This window comes from Phytophthora ramorum, assembly GCF_020800215.1.
Source record: "Phytophthora ramorum isolate Pr-102 chromosome Unknown Phyram_PR-102_s0013, whole genome shotgun sequence".
In the NCBI taxonomy this organism is placed as follows: Eukaryota; Oomycota; class Peronosporomycetes; order Peronosporales; family Peronosporaceae; genus Phytophthora; species Phytophthora ramorum.
In genome coordinates, this window is record NW_027150659.1 from 387,530 (window position 1) to 404,777 (window position 17,248).

Sequence of the window (17,248 nt, forward strand, 5' to 3'; positions counted from 1 at the left end):
GAGGGCGCCGACAATCCGCAGACGTCGATCTTGGACACGCAGAGCGTGACATTCGAGAAGGGCAAGGTGCGCATGGTGCCGTATCTGGAGAACTACCCGTTCCCGTACTACGTGCTGCTTCCGACGTCGGCGATGCTGCCGGAGATCCTGTCGGACTCGCTGCGCCAGTGGTTCGAGATGCTGCAGGCCAAGAGCTAAGCGTCTTGTACATTTTACTTGCATGTGACGATATAGACAAAGAATAGAGTTTACATGTTGAGCCATCTACAAGAAAAGGATTCTCCAGGCGAGCGACTTTCATGTAAGCTGGAGAGACTGATTGTCGAGCCCATCGGCGCCTTGTGATTGGCTGCACACGTAGCAGTTGGCATCCTGTCCAACCTCATATATTCTGTACCATAGGTCATCAAAATCGATGGCGCACAAGCGCGTCACTTGTCCATTCGTCCCGAAGTCGCAGTCGTCGCCATGATCTCCGCGCTCGCGTGGGTGCCCAAGGGCGCGTCGCGCCGCATGCCCGAGAAGCTCAAACTGACGGAGAACGAGATGCAAATGCTGCGCGAGGCGGCCACGGAGGAAGCGGCCGAGGAGCGGGACGCCATGGAGGTCGCCATGGCTGCGCAGGACGCCGAAGCACAGGAAGCACAGGACGAGACCGCACAGGACGCCGATGGCCTGCCCGCGTCCTTCAAGATGGACGAGTACGACGAGGAGGACGACGATGCAGCCATCAACAGCTACCTGGGCGGCGGCGCTGGAGCCATTGAGGAGGAGGAAGAAGAGGATCCTGAACAGGACGAGGAAGCGCAGGACGACGTGGCCATGCAGGACGATGAACAGGATGATCAGGACGACGAGATCGAGATGGACAAGGAGGACCTAGAGATCCGCCCCACGGACGGCGTCGTCCTGGTGGCCAACACGGAGGAGGACTTCAGCAACCTCGAGGTGCAGGTCTACGACGACGAGACAGGCGCGCTGTATGTGCACCACGAGATCAACCTACCGGCTTTCCCGCTGTGCATGGCCTGGATGGACTGCGCGCCGGTGCCGCTGAACCCCACGACGGGCCCCGTGGATGGCAGCTTCGTGGCCGTGGGCACGTTCAAGTCCGGCATTGAGATCTGGGACCTCAATGTGCTCGACGTGCTCGAGCCCTCGGCCACTCTGGGTGGCGAGCAGGACGAGGACCTCCGCGATGTGGCCATGCCCAAGATGTCCAAGCGGCGGAAGAACCGCAAGACGGCGCTGAAGCCCGGCAGCCACCTGGACGCCGTCATGTCTCTGGACTGGAACAGCAGCCACCGCAACATGCTGGCCAGTGGCTCGGCCGACTCCACCGTCAAGGTCTGGGATATCACGACGCAGAAGTGCCTGTACACCATGGCGCACCACAGCAACAAGGTGCAGAGTGTGCGCTGGAACCCGGCAGAGACCACTGTGCTGGCCAGTGCGTCCTTCGACCGCAACATTGTGGTGCTGGACGGCCGCCAGCCTGACGCGTTCTCCAAGTTCCAGCTGAGCGCCGAGGTGGAGAGCCTGGCCTGGGCGCCGCACAACCCGAGCACCATCGTGGCCTCGTCGGAGGACGGCGTTGTGGTCGGCTTTGACGTGCGTATGAACGGCTCGGCGCCGCTCTTCCGCTTCGACGCACACGCCGGTGCTGTGTCGGCCATTTCTTTCTCTGCTCAGGTGCCTGGTCTGCTGGCGACGGCTGGCGTGGACAAGACCGTCAAGCTCTGGGACCTCAAGGACAACACGCCTCTGTGCGTCACTTCCAAGGAGATGAACGTGGTACGTAGCTGTTTCGACGCAGTGAACGGCGTGGGAGGACGAGAGACTAACTGTTTGTGTTGCTGTTAATGTGCAGGGTGAGCTGTTTACGCTGTCCTTCTATCAGGACTCGCCGTTCCTGCTGGGCGTGGGTGGCTCGAAGGGCGTGCTGGCACTCTGGGATACGTCCGAGAACGAAGGTGTTGAGCGTCGGTTTAGCTCTCGTGTGCAGGGCGCAGCGACGGCCACGTCTATCGACATTTCGTCTTCCTTCCGGTCACCGTTCCAGCTTGGCGAGGAATTGGCACTCGAGGAAGAGCGCGAAAAGCAGCAGGGCAAGAAGAAGGCAGGCAAAGGGAAGAAGGGCAAGAAGAACTAGATAGTCGTAAGCTTACCAGAGATTTTACTCATGCTAGAATGGAAAATCGATACATGTATTACACAGCTCAGCCCCATCGTGCACAGTCCAAGAAGGTGTCTGCTGACGTCCTGGAGAGCGTCGGTGCTTCTTGGCTACTTAGTGCAAAGGGATAGGCATTTGGCAAGATCTCGTCGAGGAACTTTGGGATGACACTTGGAAATGATGGAACAAGCAAGGGAGTGTGAATGCTCTTGTTCATGGATACAGCCGATGCCTGGCGACCTAACGTTTGAGCAGCCTCTTGAAGAGAGGACTATCGGTAGCTCGAGCGGCGTGACGGTGCTCAAGATCGGGTTTGAGTTGATGAGCTTCGCGAATTCCCGCCGGATTACCTCATTTACTGGCGTTATTGGAGTTGGAAGATAACTTGCTTCACCGAAGCTGCCCGAACTTGGATGAATGGACGTGCGCAAGTATTTCATCGATGCACGGGTTATCTTCAGCAGCCTTTTATGAGCTGCCACTGGGAAAATATTACTGCAATTGTTGCGGACTTAAGTGACCTGATAATTCCTTGGGTTTGTGCGATACTTCAAAGTCGGGAGCGTGAGTGGAGAACACATCACTTTCGATGCATCACTTTTCATGCTGGAGGTGAATCAAACTCTCGAGTTTGTCACTCCTTACGTCTATCGATACTTGGACGATTTCATGGAAGATCCTCACAAACCAATCAACTGGTCGGTCAAGCTAGCAACGGATGCTAAACTTGCTAGCTGGTTGATACATTCGACTGCATTACTGATTTCCAAATCAGACCGAATACCTGGCCCAGTATCCGAGGAAAGCAGCGAGCCTACCAACGACGGCTGAAGATGCTACTGTGACAGTGGAGTAGCTTGGGCAAAACGTTCTGCCACCGCAATTTGCACAGAAGCTTCAGGATTTTGGGCAGAAGGATAGCCCACATGTGCGCGTATAACTTCGCATTCTTCTGTCGGCGATTCATGGAGGTTCGAGACATTGCTCTCCCGTCTCAGGAATCGTTTTGCCAGATTATCGTACATGCACACGTCGAGTGAGGCTATCTTCGTTTTCTTGCCCACTCGACCCGGAAAACGCGGAGTGACACGACTTCGTTATTGACCGACCATGCGATTGGTACCGCCGTATTTGTACAGTACATGCATGAATGGCTCCGGTGCAATGCACCAAGTACAGCGGCAAGTGAAACAAATGTGCCTCATTTCAGACATGTGGGGAGCCTGCTCAATTGATCATGGGACTGAGTGAAGCTACGTGTTGTTGCTCATTGTCGAGTGGATGATCGAGTCTCCCTGATAATCGATACATCGCTAGTTGCTGTAGTCAACCTAGATGGTTTCACACGTAAACGAAGAACACCACCGCTAATTGCCGCGACGTGTTTCGACGCGACAAAACGTTTGGAGACATCATCAGAGTCTTACACCGGTCAGAGTGTACCACAGGTAAAGAAGGCTGAACATCTCCTTTCCAGAATGGAAATGATAACAAGGCAGAAAGCACTTACATGCTTTCATGAATCTCCACGTAGTCCCACAGCAAATGTATCCAGTCTTGTCGGGATGCCGACGTAAAAGAGAAATGAGGCGAGCTGCGACTGCCACAGTTTGGTTGCCTACATATTTGCTAACATACTTTATATTCCTTTCGCGTTCGCCCTAGCAGAAAGTATTGATTGCCATTTCCCCCATAACTCCACGTATAGCTGTACGTACTTCTTATCCGCCAGCCCTAGGCTCTCCAGATTTAGCGCAGCTTGCGGTGGAAGCACTCTTTCCTTGAGCCATTTTGTCATTGTCGGTAACACGAGGACGTCGTCAAACACGTCCGTGTACATTTCCGCGTACTTGGTCTCTGTCACTCCGATCTCGGTCAATTTCTGTTTGAGGTGCGTCGGAAGCAGCTTTTGGGAGAGCCATTCGTTCAGCTTGGGTACTATCACGACGCTTTCGGCCTCCTGCATGTACTGCTGCATGTACTTGGTCGTGTCTTCCACTCCAATCTCCTTGAGCTTCAGTTTCATGTGAGCTGGAACTAACTTCTGGTCAAGCCCTTCAGCAAGTTTCGGCAGCACGATGGCGTCCGCCGCTGTTTTGGGCATGTTTGCCGCCTTCTTCGGATACTTGGCAAGATAGTTGGCGTAGTATCTGGCGAAACTGTTGAAATTCTTGTCCTTCAGACTTGTAACCTTCATCTTGTTCAGGACCTTCTCAGGTTTGAATCCACGAAACAGCATAATTGTGCGCTTGCCTTTCGCCCTTGCACCCTGTACGAATATCTTTAGGACTGACGTCACGCTAATATCTCGCTCTTCTTCATACTTGGACGTTGAGCCTTCAATTCTTAGGAACCTTTTGCTGGATATACCGTTACGGTCAAGTGAGTCTACGCTCTTGGTCTCTTTCAAATCGGAAGCCGCGGATATCCCACCGATGTAGGCAACGAAGACGGCCACGAGTAACAGCAAGAGTAGACGCATCTCGGTGTTGGGCTCACACCAAACGGATTCCTACGCTGTGAATCACGGACTGAGAAATTCACAGTAGGAACAACGAAATGACGCAGCCCACGCAATGAGGTACCATTGGTTCACAATCATTTGTGGTGATGATAATTTGGTTGTGTATCGTCGGGTCGAGTAGGCATTTTTCTGGTGAGCTTCATCAAAAGATCTGCCTTGCAGTACAATTGACGTGCGGCAGTTCGTTGAACTGGACTTAGAACATGCACTTCTACATACTAAAACACTACAGCTATAATAATATAGTTTGGCGACTGCGGTTGTCTGCTCATGAGGGAAAGGCTGGCATGCATTGTAATAATGCCAGGCGCAGCGAGCCGAGCCCCGCGCGAAGTACGGTAGGATAACCGTGAAATAGAACTGGAAATGGATCACACCACTCCCATCTGGTACACAAGAAGTTGTTGATGGTGCATGCAAATCGCCATTTAGATTGTATGCCCGTAATCCCCTCAGCACTTTATACATGTGCCACCACGGGTGGAGTGGGCAAGCCTTGGACGAATATTGGAAGAACACTGTTCGTGGAACGAAGTGGGGAGGTAAAAAACCTCAAGAATATTGTTCTCGAGGTTTTGGACCTTCGTCCGTAATATCGGTTTTTGCAGGGGAATATGCTGGCGTGTGCACTGCACAGTGGGATGTGTTCGCTTCTCGCCGGTCTGGTTGGCAGAAATGATTTTTTCTGCGATTGGCTATTAGTCAAACGGTAATTTATTAAGATCTTGGAGAGGCGGGAGAATATTGCAGTCTTCCCGACGATGGTGCTAACTCGCGCTCAAGCTCGCGCTCAAGCTGCTGCTCGATCTCAAGCTGCTGCTCGATCTCAAGCTGCTGCTCAGGACGATGTGGAGATCGACGGCGACATCGACGACGGGGAGATTCACGACGCCGCTGCTGACGGAGAGATCGGCGCCGCTGGTGATGACGCGAAGAAGGACGTGGATCGGTGTATCAACACTCTGCAGAGCAAGGAATCCCAGTCTGGTGACGACGCGGTGCGACACGAAGGTGGACCAGCCGAGCAGCCCGAAGCTTCCCAATACAGCATTGAACACAGCTTGCAGTCAGCTGTTGATGCCATCTGCAAGACGATTAAGGAGGGTGTGCGTGAGCTGACGCCTGTAGACGAGCGCCAGAGAATCCGAACGACACGCTACGAGCCCGACTGGAGCAACGACGGCGACAGTGGCAGCGACTCTGATGGAGATAGTGAATTCGAGATGAGGATGCTAGAGGCATGGGAGAAATCCTACCGACACGCACCACGACCTGTCTCTCCTGTTCAACTGCCTAATAGAGAGAGTCGCCGTCCAAGCAATCTTGATGATGAGTCAAAGGTGCATGCAGCGTTGGAGAGGGATCAGCCACACATGGTGGCGATAGTTCACATTACGTTGGCGTCAATTGCTGCGACACAGACAGAGGATCAATCGCCACAGACACTACAAGGAGCTAGTTCGTCACTGACGACATCACCCGAGCGGTGCATATCGAACAGGGTGGCGGTTGTGAGGCCAACCGCGGCAGTGGTAGCGGGGACTCGTGCTTCGTCACAAACCTAGGAGTACCAAGGATATTCGCCACCACTTCGTCCGACATCTACCGGCCTTGTGCGGTTGCAGTCACTTCGAGGACGCGCTCGAGCTCCTGCACGCCGCACACATCATCGAGCGCGAGCACACAAACAGGTGGCGCAAAGTGTACTCGTGTTAGGCCTTCAGCTTCAAGTGCAAATGAGAGCGGAGCAGACAGCCCAACACTACTTGTCGAGCAGTGGAACGTGAATGTGGCAGCGTTGTCTAAGTGCAGCTGGCCGGGCAAGGTAAGCGTGGCTACGAGAGATGCTTAACGGAAAGCATAACGTAATACGTGTGTGAATTCACTCACTAGTCATCTTGTCAATTTCTTACTACATTCACAATTCCGATTTCGTTTCCTCGAAGTCGTCAGGTAGTGACATACTAGAAGCGAAGTCGGCCAGAAGGTCGCTTGTCATCTCGTCCAGGTCATAGTCCATTTCTTCAGCGACGGGGAAGATGAAGCTTGTAGGTGTGTGCAAGTGATGCTGTCCCTTTGGGATCTCCTCACACTGCAATAAATCAACGAAGTCGCTGTTTCTGTTCAGGAATGAGCACATATCGATGTTGTGCTCGGCTAATGTCGTGCGCTGTGTAGTTACCATCTGCCCGCTTACACCAAAATCACGCTCAATCTGGCACGAAGATACTGGTATTGAGAACAGCACTCTCACAGCTTTCGGTATGATACGGTAGTCGCCTTGGTGCTCAAGTCTTTGCCAAAACTCAAGTACTGATTCATTTGGTGTGTAGTCCTCTTTTCGTGCAATGTCGACAGGATCTTCCAGCCATCGACCAAGTTCCTCTTCTGCGCGTCGATCCTGCCGGCTAAAGGTTGGTGGTCGGCTTGATCTCGGCGCAAATTCTGCTTCCAGTCGACTGACTTGCACAACAGGTGCAGGTGGTTCAAATTCAGAGACGTCCGCGGGTTCACTTACTGCCTTAAGTAAGTCCAATAAGTTGCAGCGGATTTTGGCGCTCACATCATTCTTCCTGGTCACAGCATCCCTTCCGCTTTTGCCATGCTGACGGCACGACAAAATCACTGCACGATCGAGGCTCCTCTCCGTTCGTTTGAAGATAGGGTGGAGTTTCAACTGCATTTCAAATACAAATTGACACTTGTGGAATTGCTTGTCGTTGTAATATCTGCTGAAGAAGCGTTCGTCCAATGCTCTCCGCAATAGTCTCCGTACATCCGCAGCCAGTGGTGTAAGGTCACTTGCAGGAATCCAACGAGGATTTTTGTCGGTTGATAGGTAGTGTGGCAAAGGCTGATCAGGGTCGAGGTCGTGAATACGCATCATATACAACTGTACGAGCACGTCGACTTGAACAGGATGCTCTGCTTGACATGTTCGCTTGATCTCACCGATTTGCTTCAGCACAGACAACACATGAACCAAGTCGTCATGGCGATTAGCCAACGGGAACTCTGGTGGTGGCTGGTTGGCACGAAGTGCTTTACGAGCTCGCTCTTCATACCACGCAGTTATTGCTGGCCACTTCTCAAGAACTCTCTCCAATGAACGCGTCATGCTCAGGAAACGTGAAGTAGAATATCCAACAAGTCGCGTGGAGGCACCCTGAGTCTTAGACTTACAGAGCTCTGCAAATAAGCTCCCAGTGACAGACACGACCTTGACCTGAAATATTGTTCTTACCATCCGTGAGATTAAGTCCGCCATCTCCGGGTTAGCTGCAGCACTAGCAGCTCCATTTACACCACATGATGACTTTGTAGCTGCGTGGGCCATGTGTGCGAAGCACCACTCCCAGTGCAGATTGAGTTCTTTGCACAGCATCGATTTCACGTCACCCCCCGAGTCGCTCGTAGCCCCGTAGAAATCGCTCGTCGCTAAGCCAAAGTCCTCGAGCATGTGCTTCAACCACCCTTTGAAGGGCTTGACAATGCCGCCATCACGATCTCCATATGCGGGGTTGAACTTTCTCGTTCCCAAGAGAATGGACTTGTACTCCCAGGCCTTGTCCACCAGGTAAACCCGCAACCCAAGAAATTTGTCTTGCGTTGTTTTGCAAGTCCAAAAATCTGCCACGAGCGTAAAGTTCGGGTAGTCCTCTCGGTTCTCTTGGAGGTAGTTAGTGATCTCCTTGCGTGTTGAAGAATACAGCTCCACGATAGATTCCTTCACCTGCTTTGTAGTTATCTTGGCCTTCATCTCGTCCTTATAGAGTAGCGCTTGGATTAGTCTTGCCTCTTCGTACTCCACCATACGAAACGTCAAGTTATGGTTGATGATCATGAGAGTGGTCATCAGCACGTTTAGCCGGGTTGGGTTGTTTGAGTACAGGGCGGACGATGACAGGTGGTTGTAATCATGGTCGTGTTTGCGCTTCTTGACGGTCGCTATCTTTGTTTTCGGCGAGCCAACGTTGTGTATCTTCTGGAGGTGCTTCACGGCCATGGTCGTTTTGCCAGCATAGAGCTTGAACAGGTTTTTTCCTGACGTCCGACACGCCTCGTCGGCCAAACAAGCCCACGCGAAGACCTCCTTCTCGTTCTCGATGTACTTGACACGAACCCCCCACTTGAATATGTACGAAGTCTCCTTTGGTCGTGGAGGCACCAACTCGAAGGGTCCAAGGGCCTGGACCTCTTTCACTGCTTGGAGGACCACAGAAGGTGGCTCTGTCATCGTCACGCGTTGGCTGGAGGTGTCGTGGGTCCCTGCAGATGTCACGAGTGTGAAGTAAGTCCCCGATGCGGTCTCTAGTCTTGTCGGCTGCGCTGTGAGCTCGATGCTTGGCGGCGGAGCCTCTGACCTGAAGTCCGAGGACTAAAGCTGAGGCTGGAGGCACAGTGAGTCCCTGCGGTGGCCACGAGTGTGGGTCACAGGTGGATTTAGTCCATGTACTGCTGCTTCAGGCGGAGTCCTCTGACCTTCTCCTGAAGTCCTTGACTTGATCCGTGTGCTGGAAGGTGCCGTGGTCCGTGTGGTGGTCACGAGCATAGACTTGCGGTGCTCAGGGTCCCTGGTGTGATCACGAGTCTGTCGGCTGCACTTCGAGCGCGTCGGAGGCTCAGCACATGCGAACGCAGGCCGCTTCTTGGGCAGAGGATATCTTCGCGAGTGAGCTCGATAAATTTCAGTGCGGCTGTGGAAGATCGTGCGATTTTCAGCCAATCCAACGCGTAGGATACGAACACGCCAGATCCGCATAAATACGAAATGCGCGAGAACGAATATCGGGAGGGAAGCTCGCAAAAATGTTCGTTGTTCTCGCACTTTAGCGAGGAGAACACGAAAATCACGTTTTTCATGTTCCCTCTTTTTCGTGGAAGCGTTTTTCACCTTTTTTTTTGTTCCCCTACCCGCATGTTCGTCCAAGGCTTGGGAGTGGGTAGGCTTCTTTCAAACTGAGCAAGAATTACCAGGAATTATTGTGACAACACGGATGATATCAAGGGCAATCAGGCAGCTCAAGCAAGAGACTCTCCTGTCTACGGTAAGGCTTATTGTACAAGGGTCACAAGTAGACATAAAGCCTGCAAGAGCGAACCAGAGCATCGGAGCAATCGTGGTGGATACTGCATCAACTGTTTGGAAAACAACACACAGGACACTACAAAAAGCGGTTGCAGCATTACCAATTGGCAAAATACAAAAGGGGTGCTTCGCCACGACAGATTACCTGCAACATTTCGGATCCGCATCCAAGACGATCTGTTGAAAACTAGCAGCGACAATGAGCCACAAAAGGGATTATCAACATGGCAAAGTCTCCAGCGATACCAGGACTCTATAGTTTCTTAGCTAAACACAAATAGAGGACCTCTTACCCCCCCCCCCCCCCCCTCTCTATACATGTACCATACTACTCCGATCCACAACAGCTGTCAGGAAACCGCATACATTGGTCTATATTCGTCAATATGTGTGTTAGAAGACTCTGATTGGACTAAAACGAAATTCGTGAGCAAGGCGATTCGAATGCTGTGCGCGTTGCCGTCGATGAATGGCCGACAGCTGATCGAGCTCCAAAACTGGGAACACACTTCAGATGTCGCCCATCCTGTTGAATGTCTGTGACTTGGGGGTGTTCAATGCAATTTAAGAACGGCAGATAAAGAAGACAACCAGAACGCTGGACAAACTGGTGATGGCGGTGACTGAAGCGTTTTGGGAGCTGCCAAGCTCAACGATAAACAACACCTTTCTCTCATTCCAAGCGGCGATGGAGGCATGCATGAAAAATGGCGGCGGCAACAACTTCCGCCCTGCGCATATGTCAAAATGCAAGAGGGAAGACTTCCAGTGAGCCTTTTCTACTCTCGTGATGTTGTCCAGTCCGCTGTCACCGCGGCTGGCTTGCCCATGGAACTCAATAATAAAAGCAAGTCACATTACCTGACAATAGTTGTGGATTTGGCTTAAGAGTGGTACGTGACAGTTGTTGTGGATCGGAGTAGTATTTGAGATCTCCTACTTCAGAGAGGTCTCTCAATTCATACCACCTGCTAGCCAATCAGGACGCTCAAAGCTGGCACTTTAGTGACTAAAATGGGATCTTCGAGGGGGATAAACTCTTTTTGAGAAAAAAAAAAAAACGGCTTTGAATAGATCTCGCAGAGACCTTGTCTCCAGGTTTGACATTTGGGTCAGTATTTTGCAAATAATATTGATTTGAAAATCTGAGATTGGGATAAAACAATGCTACACCGCAATTAGTGAGATGGTGTAGCATTGAATTTTGTGCACGAGATGTACTCCAGCACCAATTCTACCTCTTTTCTAATATCTTGTCAGAAACCTAGCTATTTATCTTGAACTTTGTATGCTAAAGTTTCGTTTATACCAAATTTGCCCAATTTGTACGCGATATATTAGGAGATCTCAAACGGTGAGGCGATAGTGCATGATAAGTTAAGTTGACTAACAAAGGTGGACGGTGTACAGCTCGTGTCATTTATAACAGTGATATCGAATTCGACAGCAGCGTACTTGGTATTGAAATGAATGCACAATGTACATGAGAATGCAGCCACAGCAAAGATCAAGGAAAGTGTTGAGCTATACACCGGTAATGCCTGCGATGTGAGGATGTTGAGCCCACATGTTTGAATGGCTATGCGTGTTCTACGAGTCCACACTCCCCCAATTTCGTTGTTGAAATGTTCAGAGAAGTGCTCCCGCTGCGACGGCAGGATACCGTTCATTCGGGCTTAAAGCGAGGCCCGAGGGTGGACTGGTAGTCTGCAGCTAACTCTCTATTATAATGAAAGTACCTCCGAATGCTCTGGGGATATTGCAAAGCATCGCTATAATGTAGTAGCTACGCGTATATTTATTATATATCAATAGTACTCGTCGTGACCATCCCGATATCGAGCAGAAGCTTATAAAGGGTCTTCGCACGCTCCAGATTCTCGTCCAAGAAGACAGTAAGGTGAAGAAAGTAGACGCGTTGAGACAGCCAGTGCTTTCAGCGGGTTTATGTTTACTATCAGATGCGGTCCAAAACCGTATCACGTTTAATATTCGAGAGGTATCGCTTTAGGCCCATACATTTTTTTTTTGTTCGAAGTCGGTGGATATTCTACATATCATAAACAGCAGGATATCATACTTCTCAGTGATCATTTAGTACGGGGGGGGGTTAATGAGGTCCTCTATTTGTGTTTAACTAGAAACTATAGAGCCCTGAAAGTCGCTGGGGGCGTCGAAGCCCAATATCTCTGTGGGATTTTAACCCAATGTTGATGTATCGAGGCCGAGGTGAACGGCAGATGAACTTTACGGAAGCAGGAGGGTCACCAAGATCTCCCGCCACGGTGGATCACGATAATCGTGCAACACGAAGGCTCCACCAAGTCCTCCGCGTTTTGGTGGGCAGACTTGAACACTTGAGGGTCACCACGTCCTCAGTGGTTTGGTGCTGGATCAGAATCGCTACGGGGCACCAGGTCCGTCGCGATGTGGTGGGAAATCTTGATCACGGGAGGGGTCACCATGCCCTCCGTGGTGATCATTTAGTACGGGTTTAGTTGTGGATAGAGTTTTGAGCCTACGGGCTGTCGGTCATCGAGGGTGAAGACAAAAACATTGGCAATCGTTGGCTGCAAAATAACACGGTTTAGTCAAAAGCGCTGCTGGGCCAGTCGTTCATTTACTGAGATGAAAGATGTCGACAACCTCAACGCTACTTCCGATTGGATGTGCTCAGGACAGTCTTACATTACTGTACCATGTAATAAAATGCATTCCTTTCTGTGAATTCCGGCCAAATATAATTTTCAAGTCATTTAGTAATCGACCGATGCCGATGTGGTCAAGTTGACTGGGTTGATCAAAACCACCACATTCAATTTGCAAGGTTTTTGAAAATCAACCAAACGTGGTACTGTAACGGGGTTACATGAAGAGTGCCCGTCACTCTTCCGAGTTGGGTACATGGTGTATCCAAAACCACTAACATGTGGATGGTGGCTCACACAGGGATTGATAGTACACCTTTTACCAGGCAACTTGAGCACTTTCACAAGCAAAACGGATTTGGCTAGCTTGTGCAACTTAATAATTTAACGAAAAAAGGACGCTTGTCAGGCAAAGTGGCTTTCTGATATATTTTTCCCATGCAAAGTGGTTTATATCAAAACTACTTTCCTAGCTCCATGTCTTCCCCACGCTCGGCAAGAAAAATGCTTTTGAAGCAGTGTCGCTCCATACGCCAGACCAGTCGCTGGGTAAGGTCTTCCTTGCTACTCTCTACGGCCTCCTTCATGAGCGCCATTCTGTTCGCAGTCAGCGAGTTATACTGGCCTCGTACTAGCAACTCACCCCACTTGGCTGCAAGATGCAACTTCATGCGCGCCTTCAGCACGCTGAAGCACCCTTCGATTGCGTTGCACATCGGGCTGTACAGTGCCAGCCGTAGGATAACCAGCTTGTTGCTGTTGACGATGCCATCGGTGACAAGCTGCTCGCGTGCCATTGTCTCTACCTGGCTGTGGGCGGAGGAGTTGTCGGTAATCACGACGACCTTTTTGCCGACACAACACTCCTTATACTCGTCGCTGTTGAGCGCAGCAACGAACAGGTCCGCGACAGAGCGTGCATTCTCCTCCATGCGAACGGAGCCGTCGTGCGTACGCAGCAATACTAGCCCGTTGCCTGGTGATACACCACACTGAACGTGGAGATTTTTGCCTTTCGACGCCGGAAGGGTCACGACGGTACGCTCGCCTACACGAGCCCAGCCTTGGTTGCGTGACAGGTAGATGTTGAAATTCGTTTCGTCGTGGTAGACGACCATGTCCCCGGCCGCCACGTGCGCGTTGAACGCCTTCGTGAACGCCATTCGCTTCTCCTTGTTCACGGCATTATTTATGGCGGCCTTCTCAATTCGAAGTCCCTTGACTGTGTACAACATGCCGTGCAGCGCGCGGTGGATGGAGGTGATGCTCACGTCCACCGACATGTCGCTCAGCAGTCTGTCTTTCATGACGACCATGGTCGTGTCCGCCTGCTCGTCGAGGTACTCCTCGAGCTTGGTAATGACCTCGACCGTCATCTTGATGCACACAGTTCGCACGCCGCCACGCGACTGCTGCTCGATGCTGCCCTTAGCTGCGATGCGCCGCGCAGTAGTGACAGACACAGCATTGCTAGCCGCAACGCCCAGCCAATCTTGGCCAGCCAAAAACGCGTCGAGTACGCGCTTTTCGCGCTGTTGCGTTCAAACTTCTTGGCTTCGCGCGATACAAGGGGCGGTGTCTGGGGCGTCGCAGACGTGGGCGGCGGGATCATTGTTAGAGAGCTGCTTGGGGAGGCTTGGGGGGAGGAGGTGAACACGCAAATGAAGGAGTGTCTGCATGGAGACTGTAGCGGGGCTACACATTCGGTTCACCTCCTACCTTAGTGCAACATGCACTAAGGAATACATTCAGGTGACCACTCCACAGGGTGGTCCACATTCATAGCAAAAGGCATATGACTGGTAGAAAGTAACACCTTTCTACCAATGAGAGTCATTCAATAGATAGGGGTTCTGTCAGCCATCCAATGGCAGAACCTCTCATTAGAAATATCAGTTTTAGGAGGAAACCTCATTTACTATCAATACAGTTCTCACTTTAGCACCAAAGCTATCGTTCGGTCCCTTTGTCTTAGTTTAAGTATACTTGCGGATACAAGTATACTGAACTTAAGTTAAATTAAATACTCCTACGCCTTCTCTTACACGTGCGCACACGTGTAAGCTTAAGTAGTGGGTCTAAGCAGACCCATTACACGCCCTCCCTTTACCATCTTCTCTCACTTTTTTGCTCGAAACTTGGTTACTTGGTACCTACGAAAACAAAGCACACTCCTGAATCCCGGGTCGCGGCACCAGTTGTGGTGTTGTGATTCATAAAAACTTCGTTAGTGTGGCTTCCACGCAACAACACAACAATTCGCCGAGTCAGGTCGGCGTTGTTGGGCTTGCGCAGGGTTCTGTTGGTTCCCTTTGCAGTTCGGCCCAGTTGAGGCCCTGCTCTCGCTGAGTACCAATCCAAACTCCAGAAGCTCGCCTGAGCGGGACAACGTCCGTTTCTCGAACCCTGTGACCTCCACCAAAGGATGGACGTAGGCGCGCGAGCGCTTTTACAGGTCACCGAGCGCAGAGTACGCTCAGCTAGAAGATTGCGGTGTCCTGGGTTGTGCAGACCCACCGACTCGTCGATTTGACGAGGTTTGTCTTGACTGGTAGTGAGAATGCCCACTCCGGGCCGACCTTGATTTCTTGGCGCTACCAGTCGATTCTTCCTGCATGCTATGCCTCTCGGAGAACGATGGCAGACATAATTCAGCCCACGCAGGGACTTACCGGAGAAGTGTACGCCGTTCTTGGACTTAGAAGATTCTGCTCTGTTTTGTTATCTCTGTGTCTTCGGGGAGTCCCTTTGGGCTCCCCTCTTTGGTCTCCTATCGATTTTATACAAATACCTAGTGAAATGGAGTCGTTATAGATCTCCCTGCGACTCTTCGCTCAGCTTCCTAATCGATCTTCGCTGAGTCGGGTCGTTATGGATCTCCGCCGACCCTTTGCTCCGATTCCTGATTTATCCTCTCCCACTTGGAATAAATCGCAAATGGAATACGCTCGTGGAGGTTTGCCGCTCGCTGAGTCTTGGTGCTCGCTGGCTCCGAGTTCGCCGCTTACGTGCGAACTTCGATTAGGTACGACGTACCTAACTGAGCCAGACTGGGTGGTCTACCCAAAATATGAGTTTACATACACCACAGTCTTTAAACCTACCGTCTAAGTCGTAGTCGGTCCCCTAAGACCGGGAACCGTGAACTTGTTGTTCACCGAGAGATTACTCTATCTAGCACTTCCTCTGTGCAAGGGGCTGTGTGCCCCGTCACACAACAGAACCCAGCGCAAGCTCAACGACACCGATCTAACTCGGCGAATTGTTGTGTTGTTGCGTGGAAGCCGCACTAACGACGCTTTCTGTGAATCACATCAGCACAGTACTTTCTGCGCTGTAGTGCTGGTGCATTGTGATCCGGATCCAGGGGGTTTGTGGCCATACAAAGGTGCAGTTACGTGGCTGGGCTCACGATCTATCGGCCGGATGGCTCCTAGATCTACGTTGGCTTGAGTTACTTAGTTTGATAGGTAGAGCCCCTGACGCCTTGTGCTGCCTGTGCTGCTAGTCGTGGTAGATAATGCACTGCATGAGTACTGGGCTGGGGTAGGAGCTAAAACTGATCCCATTTCCAGTTGGATCTCGTTTCGTCTGTTGGTCCAGTTGCAAGGGTATATGCGTTGCTTGTCTGCCCGGGATGTGATCGCTGGATCCGTTCCGTGAATTCCTGTCTAAAGTCGCCACTCCGCCGTATAGATGTCTGGTCTTCCAATTAGCCACAACATAGCCACTTTCACTCTTTGGTCTTGGGTGGCTACCGGGATTGTGATGAGACCTAAGCCTCCGGCCTCATTTGGAGTGAAGATAAGGCTCGGGGAGGACTAGGGTCGTCTTTTCACTGTCGATGCCACAGGAACTTCTATTGCATGTTGACTAGCTGGGTCCATCGGTTTATGCAACAGAGCTGGCGATAATGCATGGATACAAGTTTTCCTTACAAAGCCGTACCATACTCTTACCAAAATACCGAAAAGATTTGATTGTTTCTGCATATACAGGAAGGAGGTAGCGGCAATAAGAAAGGGTCAGCAACTAATATCTCTGAACCCTGTACATATTCGATTATAGAGGACCCTAATATAAGTACAGATGTCCCCAGTAAATTTGCAAAGGTCGGATCAATAAAGACTGCAAGATTGCAAGATGCAAAACTACTGAGTTACTATAACCTTGTCGCAGCGAATCGACATTGGTACCTTCCCGCTGTGGGCCATTTTTCTCAATAATAAATGTAACTCAGTACATCCTTGGATGCCCGGTTTCAAATCTCACACACGTTTGCACTAAATGTGCCAGGGAAATTGCTGATTGGAATTGCAAATTTGTCAGACAAAGCCCCAGCAGCCCCAGATTTCCTGAACAGCAAAGAAGGCCCGGCCTCATTGAGATACGTCTCCAGCTGTAGACGTATCTCGTGGAGTCGGGGCTAGAGCTCGAGTCTCGAAGAACTGCATTATCGGGAAACCAACTGCAGTCGTCTATGATGGCACTGCAAAGGATTGGGTCCTACAGTGGCTGGAAACTTTGGACAAGGTGATGGCGAAGAACGGCAGACACATCCTGCTGCTGTTAAATAAGGCCCCTGTTCACAAGATGCCAGAACTTCCGCCAACAACGTCACAGTCAAATGCAACAACCTACAACAAACACTACGACAGTGCTGCAACCTATGGACCAAGGAGTCAGTGCTTGGCTCAAGAAGAGCTATATAGCTGCGCGTACAAAGGAGGCTGCACTCCGCCTTCTGGACGGAGACCCAGAGCCGGACGACATTGCTCCATCAAGAAGTCGTGGAAGCACGCCGGTTTGTT

At 51.1% G+C, this 17,248-nt stretch overlaps 2 protein-coding genes across 2 annotated transcripts; one reads left to right on the forward strand and one right to left on the reverse strand.

The window, feature by feature from the left end:
* Positions 1-468: 468 nt before the first annotated feature.
* On the forward strand, positions 469-2,152 carry KRP23_11809 (putative WD repeat-containing protein C17D11.16; the record flags this gene model as incomplete). The annotated part of the gene is made up of 2 exons (XM_067882388.1): positions 469-1,794; positions 1,871-2,152. The coding sequence occupies 2 exons, from the start codon at positions 469-471 to the stop codon at positions 2,150-2,152; spliced, it is 1,608 nt and encodes a 535-aa protein (XP_067739980.1).
* Positions 2,153-3,815: 1,663 nt separating this feature from the next.
* KRP23_11810 (uncharacterized protein) lies at positions 3,816-4,658 on the reverse strand (the record flags this gene model as incomplete). Its single annotated transcript, XM_067882389.1, has 1 exon — positions 3,816-4,658. The coding sequence occupies one exon, from the start codon at positions 4,656-4,658 to the stop codon at positions 3,816-3,818; it is 843 nt and encodes a 280-aa protein (XP_067739981.1).
* Positions 4,659-17,248: the final 12,590 nt, after the last annotated feature.